A 19,334-nucleotide genomic window follows, 5' to 3' on the forward strand; every position below is an offset into this window, starting at 1 on the left:
GGCCTGGAGGAGGCCGGCAGGGACCCGCCGGGCCCTCACCTTGCCCTGTCCCCACGCTGGCTGAGCTGCCGTGGCGGGGACAGAGGCTGCGGACGTTTGACGTGGAGGGGCCTTGCTGGGCCCTGCTGATCGTCCTTCCCCTGCAGGATGAGCTGACTGCTCTGAACGTCAAACAAGGCTTCAATAACCAGCCGGCGGTCTCTGGGGATGAGCACGGCAGTGCCAAAAATGTCAATTTCAACCCAGCAAAGGTGAGAGCCATTGGGACGGTGTGGGGGTTTGGCAGGGCCTGGTGCTTGTACAGGCAGGCTGCTGGGTCTTGGACAGTCCTGGGTCTCATTCTTTCCCTGTGTTCAGAACCAGGAGACCCTTCCCTTTAGGAAGGGTGTTTTAGAACCTGTTCTCTGTCCCTGTAGAATCGAAGTTCTGCATTCTTTTGGAACTGTGTCCCACCTCTGAGAGAGCAGGTTCTGGTCTTGCTCCATGCATCTTAGGGGCAGGTCTGTATCTGCAGTCTCTGTTAAACCAGCATCTAGAACCTTTATATTCTGCAATTAAAGCAGAAGACTAGGATACCAGAAGCAGGAAACTTGTTTTTATTGGTTTGGTTACATTATGGCCATAGTAGAAAAGTAGTAAGATTCCTTGAAACATCTGGCAATTTAAACATGGGAGTTATATAACAGGCTTCAACTCAATTTTTTCCAGTCTCTAAAATCAAGATGTTAACTTCCTGGCCTCGCCGACAAGAGAACTAGTAATGACCTGGGATGGAAGGCAATCAATAAGCACAGTATATTTGTTTTCCTTCACTGACATCTGTCTGAGAAGCCTTCTGTCTGGTTTGACAAGTATTTATAAAGAGTTGTGTCTGTCTCAACTTGAGTCCCTGCTTGGTTATTGTATGAGCTGTCTAGAAGCATTCCTTTTTGCAGTATAACACAGGAAATTATTGGCAGATTTTTTGTGTTTCAAAAGTTGATACTGGTGAAATTTCTGGTAGGAATGGTAAATGCGATTTTTAAGCACATAGAATAGATCTTTGACCTGTGAAATGTAATTAATCTTTTTTTTCTTTTTTTCCAGATCAGTTCAAATTTTAGCAGTATTATCGCAGAAAAGCTGCGGTGCAATACACTGCCTGACACGGGAAGACGGAAACCCCAGGTGAATCAGAAGGATAACTTTTGGCTGGTGACAGCACGTTCTCAGAGTGCCATAAACAACTGGTTCACAGATCTGGCTGGAACTAAGCCCCTCACTCATCTCGCTAAGAAGGTGTGTTACAGGAGAGGCTGCCTGGCAGGGCAGAGCATTTAATCTGTGCTTGTTTCTTAAGTGTTTGTATAGTAGAAGGTTTTTACTATTTGGAGAAGTTTCTTCTCTCTACATCTCTTGAAGCTTTCAGCTTGAAGAGCATATTCAGGATTTGTAGTGCACTGGCTGTAGTCATCCCCACTCAAAGAACTGGTCCATCATCTGTTGTTTGGACGTTGTGTTCGGCTTTGCCTTTTGGCTTGTATGATGTGACTGATTTATTTTAAGGTTTGGATGTTTTTCAGAAGAGCTGCCGCTCTTGCCTTTGGTCTGTTGTTTAGATTAGGACCGTTCCTATTGTGGAGGGTTTTTGAAGTTCTCAAAAGTCATAGTGAGAATTACTGGAAATAATCAGCTGAGTGGCTTCCCAGACTTCTGTTGCAGTGACACGTTTCTGGTTTTAAGCCGAGAAGAGTATGTGTATTATAGGTTGGTCTCAGCCAGGGCATTTCTGTGCCCTGGGGTCTAGGGCTAGATATTTCCCTGGTAGCATTGAATTCTGTAGAGTATGAAAGAAGAAGGAGGGGTCTTACTCTGCCATTTTATGGGGCCCGATAGCAAGGGGAGCTAACTCTCTGTCAGCGTGGGCCTATAAACAAAGAACTCGGGAATCCAGTATGCATTGTTGAAAAACATAACTCCCAGTTGTGAAATGGTAGCAGAGGGCGTAGTTTAGAAGCTGGAGTTTGTCTGGTCCTTGGTGTTCTGAGTCACTCTTGGGGGAAAATAAAGTAATCAGATTTTCCCAGAATCTGTCTCTATAAACTTAGTCCTTGTGTCCTTCTTTGCATGTTGGCTGTCAGTTTCCTGAGGTCATTGTGAAAGCTTGAACTTTTCAAGGCCTTCCCCAGTTTCCTGCAATGGGCTCCATCAGTTTTCATGGACTCAGACATGAAAGCGGCGACTGTCGGTAGCCAAGTAGCCTGTGTCTTTGTGTCTTTGAGGCGTCAGAGAATAGTTGAGAAGAATATAAGAAACATAGCAAGTAAGTGATTGAATTGTTGCTAGTTTTGAGCGCTTTGAGATGCCTACCAATGGACCTATTCTCTGTGAATTTGTCTCATTCCTCTGTGAACACACATACTTTTGCTTTCCATAGTGTCCTGTGGAAATGAGCCCCACAGCTGTACTTTTTCCCGTGATGTGTTATTGCTTCCTGGTTTATAGATCTGCAGTCTGATGATTTCACCGGTATCGTCCCATGTTATAGCTTGATTTCTCAATCTTGGATTAATGAATTCCATCCTACTATGGTACTCAGTTCCCTGTTGGCTACTCATGATATTACAAGACTTCTGTAACCACTCTGTTTTGTTTACAAAATGAAGAGTCCTGTCTTCAGTCTGTATAGTAGATACTCTGTGTTTCTGACTCAGTCCTTAGTCTGTACCTTTTGTAGTTGTTTATATCCTCTCTGGAGAATATCCTCAAAGCTATTTGCAGGATTCAGGGTGTGGATTTACAGTGATGTAATTATGTTTTCTGTCTTCTTCCAATTTGTTTTGTTTCTGTTTATACTGAAATGCAGCTCTGGTACTGTTGCTTTCTGACTAGCGGTAAATTCTTGCAGTAGGTTTTTTGAAATACAGAGCAACACAGTACCTTTTCCTTTTTTTTGTTTTTCACAGCTTGCAGCGCCTACAGCGTGTGTAGTTGCTTTGGAATAGTTCCCATCTAAGTCCTTGGCTGCAATTCTCCCTCTCAATTCTGTTACAGGTGCCCATCTTTAGCAAGAAGGAAGAGGTCTTTGGTTATTTGGCGAAATACACTGTTCCAGTAATGAGAGCAGCCTGGCTAATCAAAATGACTTGTGCTTATTATGCTGCCATCACGGAAACCAAGGTGAAAAAGCGTCATGTCATTGATCCCTTCATTGGTAAGCACTTTGTGTGGAGCACTGGTTTTGTCCGTCCCAGTTGTTTCCTTCTCGGCCTGCTCTTGAATAGTAAGAGGTAGCCTGGAAATCCATGTCAGCTTGTTTCCTGCTGATAAGTCCTAGTGCTCTGACATGCATAACTGCCTAAAACAACAGGGCCCACCTGTGAGAGTATACTGTTGAAAAATAAGTCTTAGCCACAAATACTTCCTGAGAGCCTACCTTTTCTTTCTCCCTGTTAAGTTCTACTGTGCTCCTCTGCTGTATAACCTGTTTTTTTCTTACCCTGCAAAGACTGTAAATGTTATAATTTAGTGATGACTGATTAGCTTCTTCTCAAGTGAGTAAGAACGTTTCCCAGAGAATTCCGGTATGTTACTCCCTGTTTGTGTTTCCAATTTCATTAAGCCTTACTGGATCCCATGTCTAACATCCTTTGCATCCTGGCCTGCTCCAGATTACTGTGGTCTAGGAGAGCTCCTCTGGCTGTTTTCTGGTTTGTATGGCTGTGACTACAGGACCTGACTACGCTCCTTTGAAAAGCAGCATTAGCAGCTGAAGTCCATGGATTTTTTTTTTTTTTTTTTTCCTTTTTCTTTATCTTTTGGTATAAAAATTACACAGGCTTCTTAGCTCTGTTTCTGGAGGTTGATTGATTTGTTAGATATATTTATTCCATTTACTTTCCTGTTCCTTTGGGTGTTTGTCCTACTGCTGACCCTGTACGTGTTGTTTGTTTCATGTTCTTGCATATTTTGCCTTGGGTTTTGCCATCTGCATTGTCCCAGAGGAGTGTCATCATGCTGTCACTTCGTGTATTGAGTTTGTCTCTTATACAGTTAGGTTTTAGTAAAAACAATTATTTAAAAAAAATCATTGATCGTGGCTTTACACTGATATCTGAAAGAGATTAAGAACAAGTTCAGAGTTGAAGTGTTTCCAGCATTTCTGCTGTCTGAGGATGCTAAACCAGGCTGCCCTAACACTGCTCCCTGCTGGAAAGCCTCTTCTCTCCACCTGCTGATTCTCAATAACTGCAGTTGAGGAATCTTCCTTCCAAACTTTTCTTGTACAAAGTAACCCTGCCCCCAAACATAAACGTCTTTCCCCTTTTCTGTGGACACCTCTTCCTCCCTACCACCCCTAGGCCACAAGCAAAGCTAATATTGTGGCACTTTTCTTTCTTTGTCTTTCTGTCCTTTTCAAATGACAGGAACTTTTTTGGGTTTCTACCTGTGCACCAGCCTAGTTCTTTCCTGCTTCTATTTACCACGGCACTCGTTGCTAACCTGTTTCCTCTTCTCCAGAATGGACGCAGATCATCACCAAGTACCTGTCAGAGCAGCTGCAGAAAATTGCGGAGTTCTATAGACAGCTCCCAGGGCAAGGCTGTGGTTCACCGTCTGGGCCAATGCCCCAAGAGGTGGAACAAGCTTTGAAGCAGTGGGACTACAATGAGAAACTAGCTATGTTCATGTTCCAGGTGAGGGACTGGAGGGGGCTGCTGGGTGGGTGCGTAGCAGAGGAGGGCTAGGGGAAGTGGATGCAAAGTGATTTATTTTTGCAGAATATTCTCTTTCTGTGAATAGACCGTTAGGGCTGGATGCAGTTTTGAGCTCAGTAATAGAACAGGTGTAGTACAGAACTGTGCAAACTTCTAGAGTTATTTCCACTGTTAGAAAGCCAGCAGCTGCTGCTCCTCTGCCTTTCCCTAGCGGATGTTGCTTCAGCTTTTGTCCGTTTGCTCTGCCTTTATCTGTGTGCAGGATGGCATGCTGGACCGCCATGAATTCCTGACGTGGGTCCTCGAGTGCTTTGAGAAGATACGGTCAGGAGAAGATGAATTTCTGAAAATGCTCCTACCCCTGCTGCTGCGGGTGAGAAATATGTACCCGGCTTGCTTCATGAGAGCGCTGACTTTCACTGTTGTCAGTCCCCTTCCTATTGCATAAGGGATGGTGAGCTATTTTGCACTGAGAGCACTAGGGAGTGTCCCTCTGAGCATCCTTCTTAGCTCATGCAAGGGTACCTTTTTAGTCCTGCTCTCTTCTGTTTCTTTCTCCTTTACCCTGTTTCCCTGCACTGGACTTGGTAATCTTTGTATATCCCTTGGTAAACCCCATAGCTGTGATAGTTGGACTCATTGTGCACCACTACATGGAAACTGCTTTTCTTTCTTTCTGTTGCAACAGATTCTAGGCAGACCTTTTGAAGCCCTGGGAAGGCTGGGTGTGGGTACATTTTGATACATGGCTCATTGCCATAGAGCATTTAAAGGGTTTTTCTGATGCTTAGTAGCCAGTGGGTGGTCAATGATGCTAAGGAGCTCTCTGTAAAAAGGGACTGTCTCTACAAGGCAATGCCACACAGTATACTACTTTGGGAGGGTCAGGGGTTTCTCTTGTGTTGCTTGTAATGAGGATGTTTTCCCCCCTCCCTCTTCCCTACAGTACTCTGGAGAGTTTGTGCAGTCTGCATACCTGTCCAGACGTCTGGCCTACTTCTGTACGCGCAGGCTTGCTATGCAGCTGGATGGTGCTGGCGGGCACCCACCCCACATCCTGTCTGCCCAGACAGGGAACGCTCTTCCTTCAACTCCCACCCCTCAGCCAGCTGCAGGGAATCCTCCTCCCAGCCCTTTCAGCGACTTACTGCTGTGCCCCCAGCACCGGCCAGTGGTATATGGTCTCAGCTGCATCCTCCAGGTAGGTTTGAGTAGTGGTTGGTGATAGTGGGGTCAACAGGGACAGTTTATATTGTATGCCATCACAGAAAAATCATTGCAGTCTGAGTCAGCAACTTCCCGAGTACAGAAATATCAAACCGTGATTGTCAAAGGGTAGGTCTTTGCTGATGTGTTACAGAGCTTTTGTACCAGACATCAGTGCTGTAGCAGTGCCCTTGACTGACTTGCATAAGAAAAATGGGTTGGAATAGAGCCTTCTGCTCTGTTCACAGGTGCCTCAGATGGCTGGGAAAGCTTTGCAGAAGGGGGGATGAGAAAGAAAGGGTTATTTCATCTTGCATATGTCAGTAACAGGTTGTCATCTAGGAAAGGAAATTACGCCAGAAATGAAAGAGTGCTTTGTAATTTTGTGAGCTCTTAAAAGCAAACAACCCCTCATCAGAAAAACCCACCCCCATAGAACAACAACAAAAAAACCCCAAACAACCAGCACACACAAAAACCAACCCCTCCCACTTCTCTATGGAAGAGCTTTAATGGTTTAGGCAGACCACTCTTCTCAGGAGTGGCAGCAGGCTATGAAAAGGAATGACTCTAAACTCATAATCTTTATACTGGGAATTGATTAAACCTTACCTTGTGGTAAAAGAGCAAGGTTGCTGAAGCCTTATTGATAGATGTTTGAAGGGCAAATGCTGTTGTATCACTGTGGGACTCAGTCCATACTGTCCTTGTGTCAGAGGGAGATAGGTGAGTTCTTGTTCAGTGTGTGTGTCATGGCTGTGTTTTTCTCCTTCACGAAGAGAGTGACTAGGTTGGGTGGGTCGCTGCAGAAGGCGTGGAGATTGCCCCTTCCAGGGGAGGAAAGGAGCACATTAAAGCAGAGGAGATTCCAGAGAGTGCAGGATAGAGCAGGAGATGGAGAGGAAGAGACCACAGAGCTTGAGAACCTGCAGCTCAATAGAAAAATTTGAGATCAGGGAGCCCTGACAAGATCGAGAAGCAGCTAGCCAGCTCTCAGACAGGGTAGAAAGAAAATTCCTGGAGTACAGTTGGCTAGAAGTAAGGATCAGTCTGCAAGGGCTAGAGAGCAATGCAGGAGTTATACATAACCCCAGTTAAAAAAGTTTAGGTTTTTTTTTCTCATTTCTGTGTGATAAAACATGTCTTTTTAAATATAGAAATCCTTTGTTTGGGGAGCTTACTTTAGGGAAAATATATGAGCATATACACCTCAAAGATTTGGCTGATTTGGAGTTTGAACACAACCTGCTTAAAAAGTTCAAACTGGTTAATGATCATCTGATCTTTTTTAGTATGTCTCAGAAGAGCTCTTCTGATAGAAGATCTACAGATCTTCTGATCTGCGGATAGTAGATAAGGCTAGAGCAGAATAAGATCTAGTGGTTGGAAGTTGGAGCTGGATAAATTCAGGCTGGAAACATGCATTTCTAACAGTGTACATAACTAACCTTTGCTCAAATGTTCTTGACATATGATGGATTCTTTGGTTTGAGTGTTTAAAACAGCCTTGGTTGTCTGTCTTAATGTCTGGCTCCTTGTGAGCCAGCAGCTGTAGGGGTGTATCCTAGGAATCGTTCAGTGAAATTTTGTCTGTGTTTGTGTGGGTGTCTGTACAAGATCATAAAAGAATGAAAATGCATATATAATAGTATTGTTATAATCATTACTGTAATCATACTTGTAGTTATTAAATAATACAGTATAATGAGTTTGGGTCTGTTGACTCATATTTCTTCTCACACTTTACTCTTGATGAGGGCTGTAAGGCGCTAATGTAAATGCTGCTCCTGGACCACGAGAGTTGGATTGTGCATTGACCGTGTGAGTTGTACAAAATAAGTTCTGTTTAGAAGCAGCAGGGAGCTCTGCGGCAACATATTGCTGCTTTTGGGTAAAGTGGAACTCTGGTCTTGGCTTCCTAAGCATACCTAGGGCAAGAAACTCAGTGCAGCAAAAACACTAGTTTACTCCTTTCTACTCTAGTATGGTCTCTAGCCCAAAGGCTCTTTCAGAGCTTAGAAGAAAAAAAACCCCAAATAGTAAATATGTATACAGGATGATGAATGCCCTGGCAGTAGGATAAAGGAATGGTTATTTCTGTAGAAAATAATCTAACTTAATTGTTTTGACCTTCATTTGCTCAATGATACTGATACTTCTGTCTGTTGCAGAGTATAATTTTGTGTTGCCCAAGTGCCCTTGTGTGGCATTACTCATTGACTGATAGCAGGATAAAGACAGGCTCTCCATTGGACCACCTTCCTATAGCCCCATCCAACTTGCCCATGCCAGGAGGGAATTCAGCCTTTACACAGCAGGTGAGCAGCCTTCAAAAAAGGGAGCTCTTGTGGTCCAGGATAATAGCTGTATCTTAGCTCTTTCAGGATTTTCTTTTCATGTTATGTGATAAGCAGAGCTGGAGGTGCTGTCTCGCTCTCAAGGAATTAACTGCTCCCATTCTGCTATAAGAAAGACAGTGATGTCCTTGGAAGGCGAGCAGAATCTAACCTTGAGTAAAATTACTGTCATTGCTCTTTGTTTTCTGATAATTTTGTATACAGGACTTCTAAGGCATCCTTTTGTATGTTTACGCAAGTCCATTGCTTTTAGGTTCGGGCAAAGCTGCGTGAAATTGAGCAGCAGATAAAGGAACGTGGCCAGGCTGTGGAGGTTCGCTGGTCATTTGACAAGTGCCAGGAAACCACAGCAGGTAACTTGCTGTAGGTTAAAGTTTCTCTCCCCCTGTTCCATGTGTTACCCTGAGAAACTTCCTGTCTGGCTATTTTCTTTGATTTTTCCTATTTGCTGCCATTGGTGTTTACACTGTCAGCCCTGAAAAAAACCATATGGCTCTTTTTCTTTCCAGTGCGAAATCTTGCATGGGTCCGTTTCCCCAGGTATGGGGGGAGTTTCTGTTATTGGAAGCTGGAAATGTGTACCAAACGTGTACTCTTGTATACGTGCTATGTTCTGATGCCTTCCCCTAACATGTGCTGTTGGCTGCTGTGAGAGTCAGGATACTAAGCTAGGTGGACCATTGCCTGACTGGTACAGCTTTCCTTAGGCAGTCTCCTGAGCTCACAGAAGCTTTTGCTCCAGAGTACCAGTTGCCAAATATGCATTTCTCTTCTCTGTTCTCTTCCAGGTTTCACTATTGGCCGTGTCTTGCACACTTTAGAAGTTCTGGACAGTCACAGCTTTGAAAGATCTGACTTCAGCAACTCTTTGGATTCCTTGTATAACAGGATATTTGGGCTGGGTCCAACCAAAGACAGTCATGAGGTGCCTTGGGACTTTGCTGCTGGGCCCTGGTCTTGGATGTGGCTGTGTTCTTGTTTGTAGTCCACAGTTACTGTCCTGTGTCTGCAGAGAGCTGACTAGGTAGTGGCCTTTGGCCAAGAGATGCGATCTCCATTGAAAAGGATTTCATGCAGCCTTAAGTTAGGGAGGTACTAAAGTGAGAATGGGAGGTCTGTGCTCTACAAAATCTATGCTAACAAATACGTGTAAGCTTGAGAGAATCCACACAGCTAACTGAGGAGAGTCTCCTGATGGAAGACGTCAGTCCAGATAGCAGATTGATGATAAAGACACGTTATGTGTCCCAGAGAAGTAAATGCTAGCCTTGTCAAATTCTGGGCTGGCAGCTGCTTCCTGGGAGTCTGGGAGTTCGCAGTTCAAGTACCTCTTAGCCTGGGAGGCGACATGCTTATGATGTGTAGGACCATAGTGCAACCAATAGTGCATTGGTTCCTGGCAGTGAGCTGCAGGACTGGTAGTTTGCATACTTTGTATAATGCTGTTGAGAAGCTGTGTTTCACTCTGTGCTAAGATTAGCACTCCATAGATGTGCTACTGGAAGAGAGATGATTTTCTGAAGCAAAGCCAGCCTGTGGATTTGTCAAGGGCTGTGAATCACCTCATGTTGCAAAGTGGAGTGAAAGCAGAGACAAAGCAGGAGGGCTCTAGCTTCACATCTCCATGTTAGGAAGAGAGGATTGTAGCAGTCTTCAGGCTGTACTCTACTAGAAGTAGACTCACTGTTATATCCAACCTGAGGCCTTAGGACTGCTTACCTGTTCTGTTTGGCTGAGGTTCTCACTGTAGTGCTTATATCTCAACAGATCTCCCCAGATGATGATGCAGTGGTGGCCTTGCTGTGTGAGTGGGCTGTCAGCTATAAACGCTCTGGACGCCACAGGGCTATGGTGGTGGCCAAACTCCTGGAGAAGCGTCAAGCAGAGATAGAGGCTGAGGTAAGTCCTTATTCCTGGAAGGTTAGCAGCGGTAAAGGAGAGCAGAGGTTACCTAACTATGATTATCTAACTATTACACTGAAAGGCAAAGGCTGATCAGCACAATGCCTGTTAACACTGGTGCTGTTAATTATGGCATTTGCTCTGTCTAACCCAAAGTAGGTCATAAATGAGCCTGTGGGATGGTGTGTATCCCATTTCTTGGATACATTTGAAGACAGGTGATTGCAGTGTGGAAATACTGGCATATTTGGAGACTGAAGTAGCTTACAGAAACCTGTGTGGTGGCTTTCCCATAAGTGCAAGATAGGAAAATTCTCTTGAAGACTTTTTTTTTTTTTTTTGAATTTATGATTAGTGAGTTTCTCCTCTGTGACAGCAGTCGGTACTTTTTTCTGTTTCTGCAGAGATGTGGGGACTCTGAAGTTGTGGATGAGAAGGGCTCCATCTCCTCGGGCTCTCTCTCAGCAGCCAGCGCTCCTGTCTTTCAGGATGTCCTTATGCAGTTCCTTGACACTCAAGCTCCTATGCTAAGTATGTAATAAGAACTTGTGGTCTCCCAGTTTCTAGCTTTCCCTCTCCTGCAAACTTTGAATTTGTGTGCTGTTCTCTTGTGTGTAGGTCTTGGATGTACCTAAATTCTCTCTCTGGCTTCTTGCAATCCAGAGCATACCTTGGACAGGGAGGGAAAAGCAGCCTGGAGGGCCAGATGACAGAAAGATAATGCAGAAGCTTTCTGTTAACAGAGCATTGGCCAAGAATAAATGAGTATAGCCTAATCAGGAATTAATTCAGGCTGAGAACTAGAGGGAGGTTTCTAACTAGTAAGTGACAAAGCTCTGGAATAGTCTCTCAGTGCAAGTACTGCAAACAGATTAAGAGGGACAGGATACAACTCTGAATGATGCAGGCAACTGTACGCCCGGGAATGGCACTTCCAGGCTAAAGTCCTATGCCTCTGGTCTGTGAGACTAACTGAAGAGCTTTTGACTTAATTAATTGCCACCTGTTGAAACTGGGCTTTCTGCTTTTAGTCCCTGCTGTAATCTCAGAACTGTGTATCGGTCACTTACTGTGTTGGTATCTCTGGAAACACTTTTGCTAGCCATAGGTTAGGTGGCTGGTTTTGCTCAGAGAGTTGCAGAAGAACTCTGATAGCCCTGACTGTCTGTGCTGTCCTTTCAGCTGATCCTGGGAAGGAAAATGAGAAGGTGGAGTTCTTTAACCTGGTGCTGCTGTTCTGTGAGCTAATCCGACATGATGTCTTCTCTCACAACATCTACATGTGCACGCTCATCTCCCGGGGTGATCTTGCCATGGATTCTCATGGGCCTCGCCCACCCTCACCCTTCGATGACCCTGCTGAGGAGCACGACAGGAAGGAGACTGAGGGAAACAGTGGCATCAAGCTAGAGGTGAGAGCACAAGCACCGTGGCCCTCCTGTACATACCCCCGTGTTGTGCTTGCCTGTTTTTACCAGCTTTGCAGCCTCCTTGCTACTACCTGCTGGAGGATGTGCCAGTGACTCCTGCTTCTCCTTCCCCCAACCTATTTCCTTAGCATTTCAGTTTCAAAAGTAGAAGGCTATGTTCTAAGTGGGTGGAAAGGGCCTGCAGAATGTAAAGGGGTAGACAGGAAAATCTTGCACTGCTCAGAGCAGGGCAGCATATCATGAGGTGCTGTGTGAGGCCTGTCCATGATGTTTGCAGTGTATTAGGCTCCAACTTGCCAGGCACAATGGGTGTGTTGGCATATTGCTGTCACTGTCCAACATGGACATCGAGAGCTGTAGTAAACAAATACTCTCTTGTTCCCTGGTGCATCACTGAGATGTAAAGCTGCTCTGTCTGTTCCCAGGACACAGGTCTTTCTGAGCCCATGGACATTGACCACAACTCCAGCATGCTCTTTGATGACATGGAAAAGACAGACTTTTCGGTATGTTCCTGCATTTTCTACCTGCTACTTAGTAAGTAGGTCAGTATGTTGTAGTGGGACCAGGGACAGCACGTGTCTCGCTTTTGTGTGAGTATTCCCTCTCTACTGTAGAGCCAGTATGCTGGAAGTGGCTGGGTCATAAGGCAACTTACACTGTAAAAAGGTCCATATAACCTGTTTATGCAAGTCGAGGTCCATCAGAGCAGAGTGAGTCCCAGTCATTCCTGGGATCTCTGACACTCTGGCCACTGCCAGCCCAGTGTTTGGGCAGGGTAGGAAGTGGGCTGCTTGGAATTGAATGGGAAATGGATGACCATGATAGCACCAGGAGTTTGGGAGTGACCAGTTACTGTTGGCAGGGGTTTTCTTCATCACCTGGGAGAAGACACAGGTCTGCTATCATTGTACTGTGTGGCCTTCCGTACTTCTTCAGTTTTACAGTTCTTCATAATATTTGTGGGCATAGTGCATGGTTGCAGAATGCTTTGAAGCACTTAGTAATAAAAATAACTTGTGGTGGTTGAAAAATGCCTAGGTACATACATTCCTCCAGCCATTTCTGGCCTTTCCAGGTACATGTTAGGCAGGTATGATGTGCACAGCTATGTGGCTTTCCTGTGGCTTTCCCAGGATCCTCGCTTGTTCTGTGGAGGTGGTTGTTCCCAAAATCCTAAGTCATGGTTATTTATTTCCTATTGTTTTTAACTCAATATACAACATGGACCAGAAGCAGAAATGGGAATAGTGTCTTAGCACATTGCCTTGGTCATTGCCCTAAGAACCGGATGTTTCTCTAACCCTCCCTCTTCCTGTTCCTTTTTAGGCCTGAGCAGGCCTTCCTTCAGCAATCTTCACTGTTGCATGACCACGTTCCCTAACTACCTTTTCTTATTCTTATGTCTCCCTAGATGTTTTCTCCTCCAATGCATTGTGAATCTAAAGCCAGCCCTTCCCCTGAGAAACCAGATCCTGAAAAAGAAGCAAAGCCTCTGCTGAAGGATAAGTCTGTAGAAGGAATGCTAGCATCCCTGTATGACCAGCCTCGGCACATCCAGTATGCAACACACTTTCCTATTCCTCAGGTACGAGACCTGCTCATAACCGCTCCCTTGTTGCTGCCTTGTGCTCTGGTCATGAGGCTGCTGCGTTTCCCTGCGGTACTGCTGTGGGTGGGTAAGGAGCAGTCATGATTTCCTGCACTGCTGCAGGAGGTAGTCTACTCAAGATGTCTCCTTGCTTACTCCTAGAGCAACTTCTGAGATGAAGCTTTCCCTTTCCTTTAAGAGATCCAGATGTGAAACAAGAATAAAGCGTTCAGCCTCGTAGTTGCTAATGCAGTTGTCTCTTTTCGTTCCCTAGGAGGAGTCATGCAGTCACGAGTGTAACCAGCGGTTGGTAGTTCTTTTTGGGGTTGGAAAACAACGGGATGATGCTCGGCATACAATCAAGAAAATAACCAAAGACATTCTAAAAGTCTTAAACAGAAAGAGCACTGCAGAGACGGGTTAGTAGAGCTTGAGCCATTCCTTTCTGAAGTAGGAGCATCTTTCCAGTTGGCTGGCTCCTTTGTCTGGAGTCTCACAGTGAAAGGGTTTTATATAATCTACAGTGCCTGGTAAGCTGTATCAGTCACTGAGAGTCTGGAATGGTGCTCTGTTCCCAAACATAGTAACCGGCAAGTAAGACAAGGCAAGGTTTCCTGCTGACAATATCTGTTTGATTGAACTTTTACTGAGACGAGAATTAAGTCATACCAGGTTCAGAGTGAGACCCCGGCCAAAACTTTGGCTTTTCAAATTTTATTTTCTTTAGTTCTTGCATTTAGATCCTTGCACAAGAAACAAAGAGGTCTTTGCCTATGCATATTTGGCAAAGACCTTGATTAAATGTAGCATGCCGTTATGCTTGGGGCACAGGCGTTAGCACAGGCTAAATGCATAGGATGGGAAATTTGGATAGCTGTGTCAAAATCAGTAGAAAGCCTCTGACTTTCATCAGCTGAGAATCTGGCTACAATTTTTTTTTCTCTCTCAGTCTGATTCCTGAAAGGCAAGTTGGAATGTGGTAGAAAGATGTTTCTTTAAAAGATGAGGTGCTCTGACAAAGAAATTTTGAGGCTGAACATCTTCAATGCAGAACGTCTGTTCTCATCAGGGAATCAGTGTACCTCTAAATCGAGAGAGAAAGTATTTTCCCCCTCCAAGGAGTACCTTCACTTGGGATAAACTAGATGTTAACCCTGCTGTCATTCTCAGGTTAGGAATTTCTTCCTCAGCAGTTTATTGTTTTGAATTCAGGATGGTCTTTTATCAGCTTAAGGTCTGGGACTCAGGCTTTTTGGGTGTGCTGCATGGCAGGGGCTGGTCTTACTGAGGGACTGGCAGGTGCTGATGGCTGATATCTAGTCCTCCTCTGATGAGGAAGGTAGCCTAATACTGTTTTCTGATCCTTCCAACTTTGGTAGGTGGAGAGGAAGGCCAGAAGAGAAAAAAGAGCAAGCCAGAAGCATTCCCAACAGCTGAAGATATCTTTGCAAAGTTCCAGCACCTTTCTCACTTTGATCAGCACCAAGTCACGTCTCAGGTGTGAAACTTTCAAGACTGCTGTCCTTCTTGGGCCCTGACTGTGTCCCTTTGCGTTACTGAGAGCAGCTTCCTGGAGGGAAAGGGAGATGGGCCTGCTGAGGGACTTCTGCAAGGGGAAATAGTATTGTGTGTTGTCTTGCACTTGCAGGTATCTCGCAATGTCTTGGAACAGATCACCAGCTTTGCCTTGGGAATGTCATACCACTTGCCTCTGGTACAGCACGTGCAGTTCATATTTGACTTGATGGAGTATTCACTCAATATCAGTGGTCTTATTGACTTTGCCATCCAGGTAAGTGCAGTGTGCTCAAATGCTTCCTGGGGAGGGGTTCATCAGCCTGAAAGGCAGCAGATCTGTACTGCGATAGTTGGGCTGCTCCTGGGATCATTGGTGACCCTCTGACCTGTGTCATGGAGGTAGTCAGATTGGGTGGTCATTGTGGTGCTCCTGGGCTGCAGCTGTTAGGAATAGGTTGTTTGTGGCAGGTACTCTTACATGTTCTGTTCTGAGGATTATTCTTCCAGAGGCTTCAGGGTTGTCTCCAGAGGACTTGCATTGCATCTCTGTCCCTGGCTGCAGCAAGGCTTTGTTCCAAGTGAGAAGGGGATCGTCTGTCTCTGGCAGCTCTTCCACCTCGCTCCCCTGGAAGGATCCTTGGCACATGGCAGTGCAGGCTGCCTTCTGGATCCTGCTAAAATCCTGTTGCTGTTACTGCAGCCTGTGCCAGGTGTCTCTTGAAGCCTTGCTATGGTTGCTGATGGAATTGAGGCTGTTAGCCTTAAAAAGGGAGCCAAGCAACACTTATGCAGGACAGAATTACCGAACAAGTTGCCTGCTACTATGTGTGGCCATATCCCAGTCGCCCTCTGATACCCAAGCACTGACAGCCCCTTGTACTGCCTGAATGAGGAATTGTGCCTAGGTATGGGATGCTAACTATTCCAGGGGTACATCTATAGGCAGAAAGTGCCTGCCAGTCCGTTTCCTCGCAGGTCCTATAGGCTGTGGGTGTGGTGTGCCTGCTCCATTTCTGACCATACCTTACCCCTGTGGCTGTTGAAGGGTTTTTCTGTCATTGGGTGCAGTTGCTGAATGAACTGAGCGTGGTGGAGGCAGAACTGCTGTTGAAATCCTCCGACCTTGTTGGCAGCTACACCACCAGCTTGTGCCTGTGCATCGTGGCTGTGCTGCGGCACTACCACTCCTGCCTTATACTGAACCAGGACCAGATGGCTCAGGTCTTTGAAGGGTAAGAGAATCTTCCCCTCACTATGTGGACGGAAGCAACATATCTTCTGGGGACTTGTAAGAGGCAAGGATATACCTGTGACCTTCCTAAAAGGCAGCAACTTTGTGCCTGAGGGTTCAGCTCACGGAATTTGCGGGGGACGGGATATGTTACCCAGTGAGCACTGTTGCTGTGAGCTCAGGAAGATATCTATGTAATGAGGTTATTCCTTCAGATTTTCTTTTCGTGTTGCTGCAGCATTTTTTTTGTCTCTATACAGTCTGTGTGGGGTGGTGAAACATGGCATGAACCGCTCAGATGGCTCCTCAGCAGAGCGCTGTATCCTGGCCTATCTCTACGACCTGTATACCTCCTGCAGTCACCTCAAAAGTAAATTTGGGGAGCTCTTTAGGTGAGTCTGAGGCAGGTGGGATGCAGTGGGTACTGACTAGTATAGCACTTTGGCTTAAACTTTGCTTGTGATCTTGTTTGATGGGGTTGTTCCTGAGATCCTGTCAATGGGGAACTGAAGTCTTGGGAGTAGTGCCTGTTTTACAGGCAGTAATGACCCAGCGTGTAATCTTCACTCTTAGATCGTCAAGTTGGTTTTGGTAAATTGCCTTCAGTAGTCCTTTGCACCTCCACAGGTCTGTTCTTACCCCACTCCTAGAAGTAGAGAGGTCTGTTGCTACCAAACTCTGAGCAGTTCATCCTAAAGGTTGTTCTCTGCTTGTGCTCAGCTCCCTAATAATCCTTGGACTGCTTCTGAACCTGCTCTGCTTGGTTCTGGGTTTGTTCCTGTGCTACTTTGCACTCCTTATCCTTGTTCTACCCCTGTTGGCTCTTTAGGTTCTGCTCTGCGGATGTTGCCCCCAGGCTCTGTCCTGTGGGCTTACTTTACTCTGTGGCCTTCTGCCCTTTGCGGTTCTTCTCTTGGAACTGTCCCCCCACCAGCTCCCTGTGGAGCTCCTCCGTTAGCAGCCCAGAGATGGAGTGCACAGATCTCCCTGGCTTTTTTGTTTACGTGATCCTGTGAAGGGGTAATTCTCGTGACAGCCCTGTTTCCCAGTACAGTGCTTCACTTTGTCTTCTCTCGCAGCCCCTGCTCTCTGTTAGTGTTGCCAGTGCAGGTGTGCTGTAGGGACGTCTAACCCTTGGTGTTACCCCCCATTGAGGGGCTGTGAGAGTGGCTTGTGCCTTGGTGTCAGCTGGCTAAACTTGTGGCTGCTGAGAGCCTTTAAGTCTCTCTCTGGACTGAATTGAGAGCAAGAGGGAGTGCTGTGGTCACAGGTGCATTGGAGTTCTTTGAAGGAGTCGTCACACATACGGAAATGAGAAACCTGATATTAGTCTAACTAAATTCCCAAAAGCTGTTCAGCAAGGCTTCAAAGTAAATGCCCACAGATAAAAGGGAATATCCTCTAGTAGGCAAACAATAGGTTAGAGATGGTGACAAGGAGTGGGAAAGAGTTTGTATTTTGAGGGTTATCCCTCCCTGAGGAATCTACTAGCGCCTGTGGTATTCTACGTATCGAAAGTTGTATGAGTGATGATATCAAAACTTTTCATGTAACTGCATATAACAATAGAAGTTGGCTGCAGGTTGTTGTAGTAGGGTGCAGTGACGGTGACCAGGTGATAAACTGGCAGATGAAGTTTAGTGTTGTTAAACATAAAATAATGCACATAGGTTTGTCCTTGTTCCCTTCTAAACAGTATGTAGTGACAGGGATATATACTACCGGTTGGATAAAGGATCTTTGAGCTGTAACAGATAAATAATTGACAATGTCATCATAGTGTTCAGTAACAGTCAAAAAGCAAATTAAATGTTAGGTGTTTTTTGGAAAGGAATGGAAAACAGACCAGACAGCGTCATTAGGCCACCATTTAAGTCATGGTACAACTGTGCCTTGTGGTTTGGGGCAACAAACTCCAAAAAGCATGTAGTGGAGTCAGGCCCAAAGAAGAGTGAGTGGATAGATGACCAGAGGTTTGGAATGACTTACTTATGAGGAACTGAATCTCATCCCCACAGAAGAGGACGACTGAGGGGGAATGATAGAAGTTTGAATGTTCAATATGTCTTACAATACAAGCACAAAAAGGAATGAATAGAAAATAACAAATGGTAGGTTCAGAACAAAAGAATAAACTTCATAGTTCTCATAGTTAACATGGAACTCATTCCATGTTGTGAGCATCAAAAATCTACTGGATTCAAAAAGTAGGTGGACAAATTTGCAGGAGGAAAATCTATTGAGGAGAGCATTATCTTTAACTCTGAAAACCTCTGAGCCCTGGGTTGCAGCAGGGTGGGGAAGGATGCTGGAGCAGTATTGCCACATGCGTGCCTTGCTCTTAAACTCTTCTCTGGGCATCAACTGTTCTGACACCAAGGGCTGAGCTCGGTGTTTCCCTGATCTGACCTGGAATAGCCATTCCCATGCTATGTTCACTGAGCCCACAGGTAACTTCCAGGTGCTTCCACAACAAAGAACCAGCTTGACTCTTTTGGGAGAGTCAGTGTTGGTACACAGTGATCTTGTTTCCATGTGTTCTTGCCCAGGGAGGGCTTGTCTTGCACAGGATTGCTTTGTTTATCAGAGTTCAGTAGAAGCTTAGTTTTTTGTGTTCCTAATCTCTCTTTCCTGTCCTGTTTAGTGACTTCTGCTCCAAGGTGAAGAACACAATCTACTGCAATGTTGAGCCATCTGACTCCAACATGCTATGGGAACCAGAGTTCATGATTGACACTATTGAAAATCCATCTGCACATAACTTTACATACACCAACCTGGGCAAGAGCCTCAATGAAAACCCGGCCAACCGCTACAGTTTCGTCTGTAATGCACTTATGCATGTGTGTGTGGGACACCACGATCCAGACAGGTGAGAGGCAGAACTTTCATGGTTCTACTGAGATAGTAAAATCTTTAGGTGAGGGTAAGAAAGCCAGTAGCCATTCTTTGGCTGTCTTGGGGTGTGAGGAAGAAGGAGCCAAGGCTGGGGTCCCTTAGAGAATCACTGACCTGATGGCGTGCATGAGTAGCAAAGTTGACCCTCTGCTTTTTTCATTATTTATTTAACAGGGTGAACGACATTGCTATCCTGTGTGCCGAGCTAACTGGCTACTGCAAGTCTCTAAGTGCCGAGTGGCTGGGTGTGCTCAAAGCTTTGTGCTGTTCCTCCAATAACGGGACCTGTGGCTTCAATGATCTCCTCTGCAATGTTGATGCAAGTGCAAACATTCAAAAGGGGAAAAGGAATTGAAGCAGGAGTGGAGGGATCCCTTGGGAGAAGGCAGAAATGAGCAAGGGATGGAGGCTTTGTCTTCTGAGGACAGGGGAAAGGCTTTGAATACCAGGGCTACCTTTTGGTGTTTGTTGCAGCCTGGGCTGATCATGGACATTGACCTTGGG

The 19,334-nt window shown here is 45.5% G+C and overlaps 1 protein-coding gene across 2 annotated transcripts in view; it reads left to right on the top strand.

The window, feature by feature from the left end:
• MED12 (mediator complex subunit 12) overlaps window positions 1-19,334 on the top strand; it is a 37,574-nt gene that overhangs the window by 355 nt on the left and 17,885 nt on the right. For both annotated transcript variants that reach the window (XM_050901610.1, XM_050901611.1), the window contains exons 2-22: window positions 147-251; window positions 1,087-1,278; window positions 3,034-3,193; window positions 4,501-4,676; window positions 4,960-5,070; window positions 5,644-5,898; window positions 8,075-8,221; window positions 8,514-8,613; window positions 9,049-9,185; window positions 10,028-10,159; window positions 10,567-10,693; window positions 11,345-11,574; window positions 12,018-12,098; window positions 13,007-13,180; window positions 13,458-13,602; window positions 14,563-14,681; window positions 14,832-14,975; window positions 15,770-15,933; window positions 16,193-16,324; window positions 18,577-18,804; window positions 19,005-19,149. In XM_050901610.1, the coding sequence (XP_050757567.1) occupies window positions 147-251; window positions 1,087-1,278; window positions 3,034-3,193; window positions 4,501-4,676; window positions 4,960-5,070; window positions 5,644-5,898; window positions 8,075-8,221; window positions 8,514-8,613; window positions 9,049-9,185; window positions 10,028-10,159; window positions 10,567-10,693; window positions 11,345-11,574; window positions 12,018-12,098; window positions 13,007-13,180; window positions 13,458-13,602; window positions 14,563-14,681; window positions 14,832-14,975; window positions 15,770-15,933; window positions 16,193-16,324; window positions 18,577-18,804; window positions 19,005-19,149 (3,204 nt within the window). The remainder of the gene's footprint in view (window positions 1-146; window positions 252-1,086; window positions 1,279-3,033; window positions 3,194-4,500; window positions 4,677-4,959; window positions 5,071-5,643; window positions 5,899-8,074; window positions 8,222-8,513; window positions 8,614-9,048; window positions 9,186-10,027; window positions 10,160-10,566; window positions 10,694-11,344; window positions 11,575-12,017; window positions 12,099-13,006; window positions 13,181-13,457; window positions 13,603-14,562; window positions 14,682-14,831; window positions 14,976-15,769; window positions 15,934-16,192; window positions 16,325-18,576; window positions 18,805-19,004; window positions 19,150-19,334) is intronic.

The sequence above is a fragment of the Gymnogyps californianus genome, chromosome 9, assembly GCF_018139145.2.
Source record: "Gymnogyps californianus isolate 813 chromosome 9, ASM1813914v2, whole genome shotgun sequence".
Lineage (NCBI taxonomy): Eukaryota > Metazoa > Chordata > Aves > Accipitriformes > Cathartidae > Gymnogyps > Gymnogyps californianus.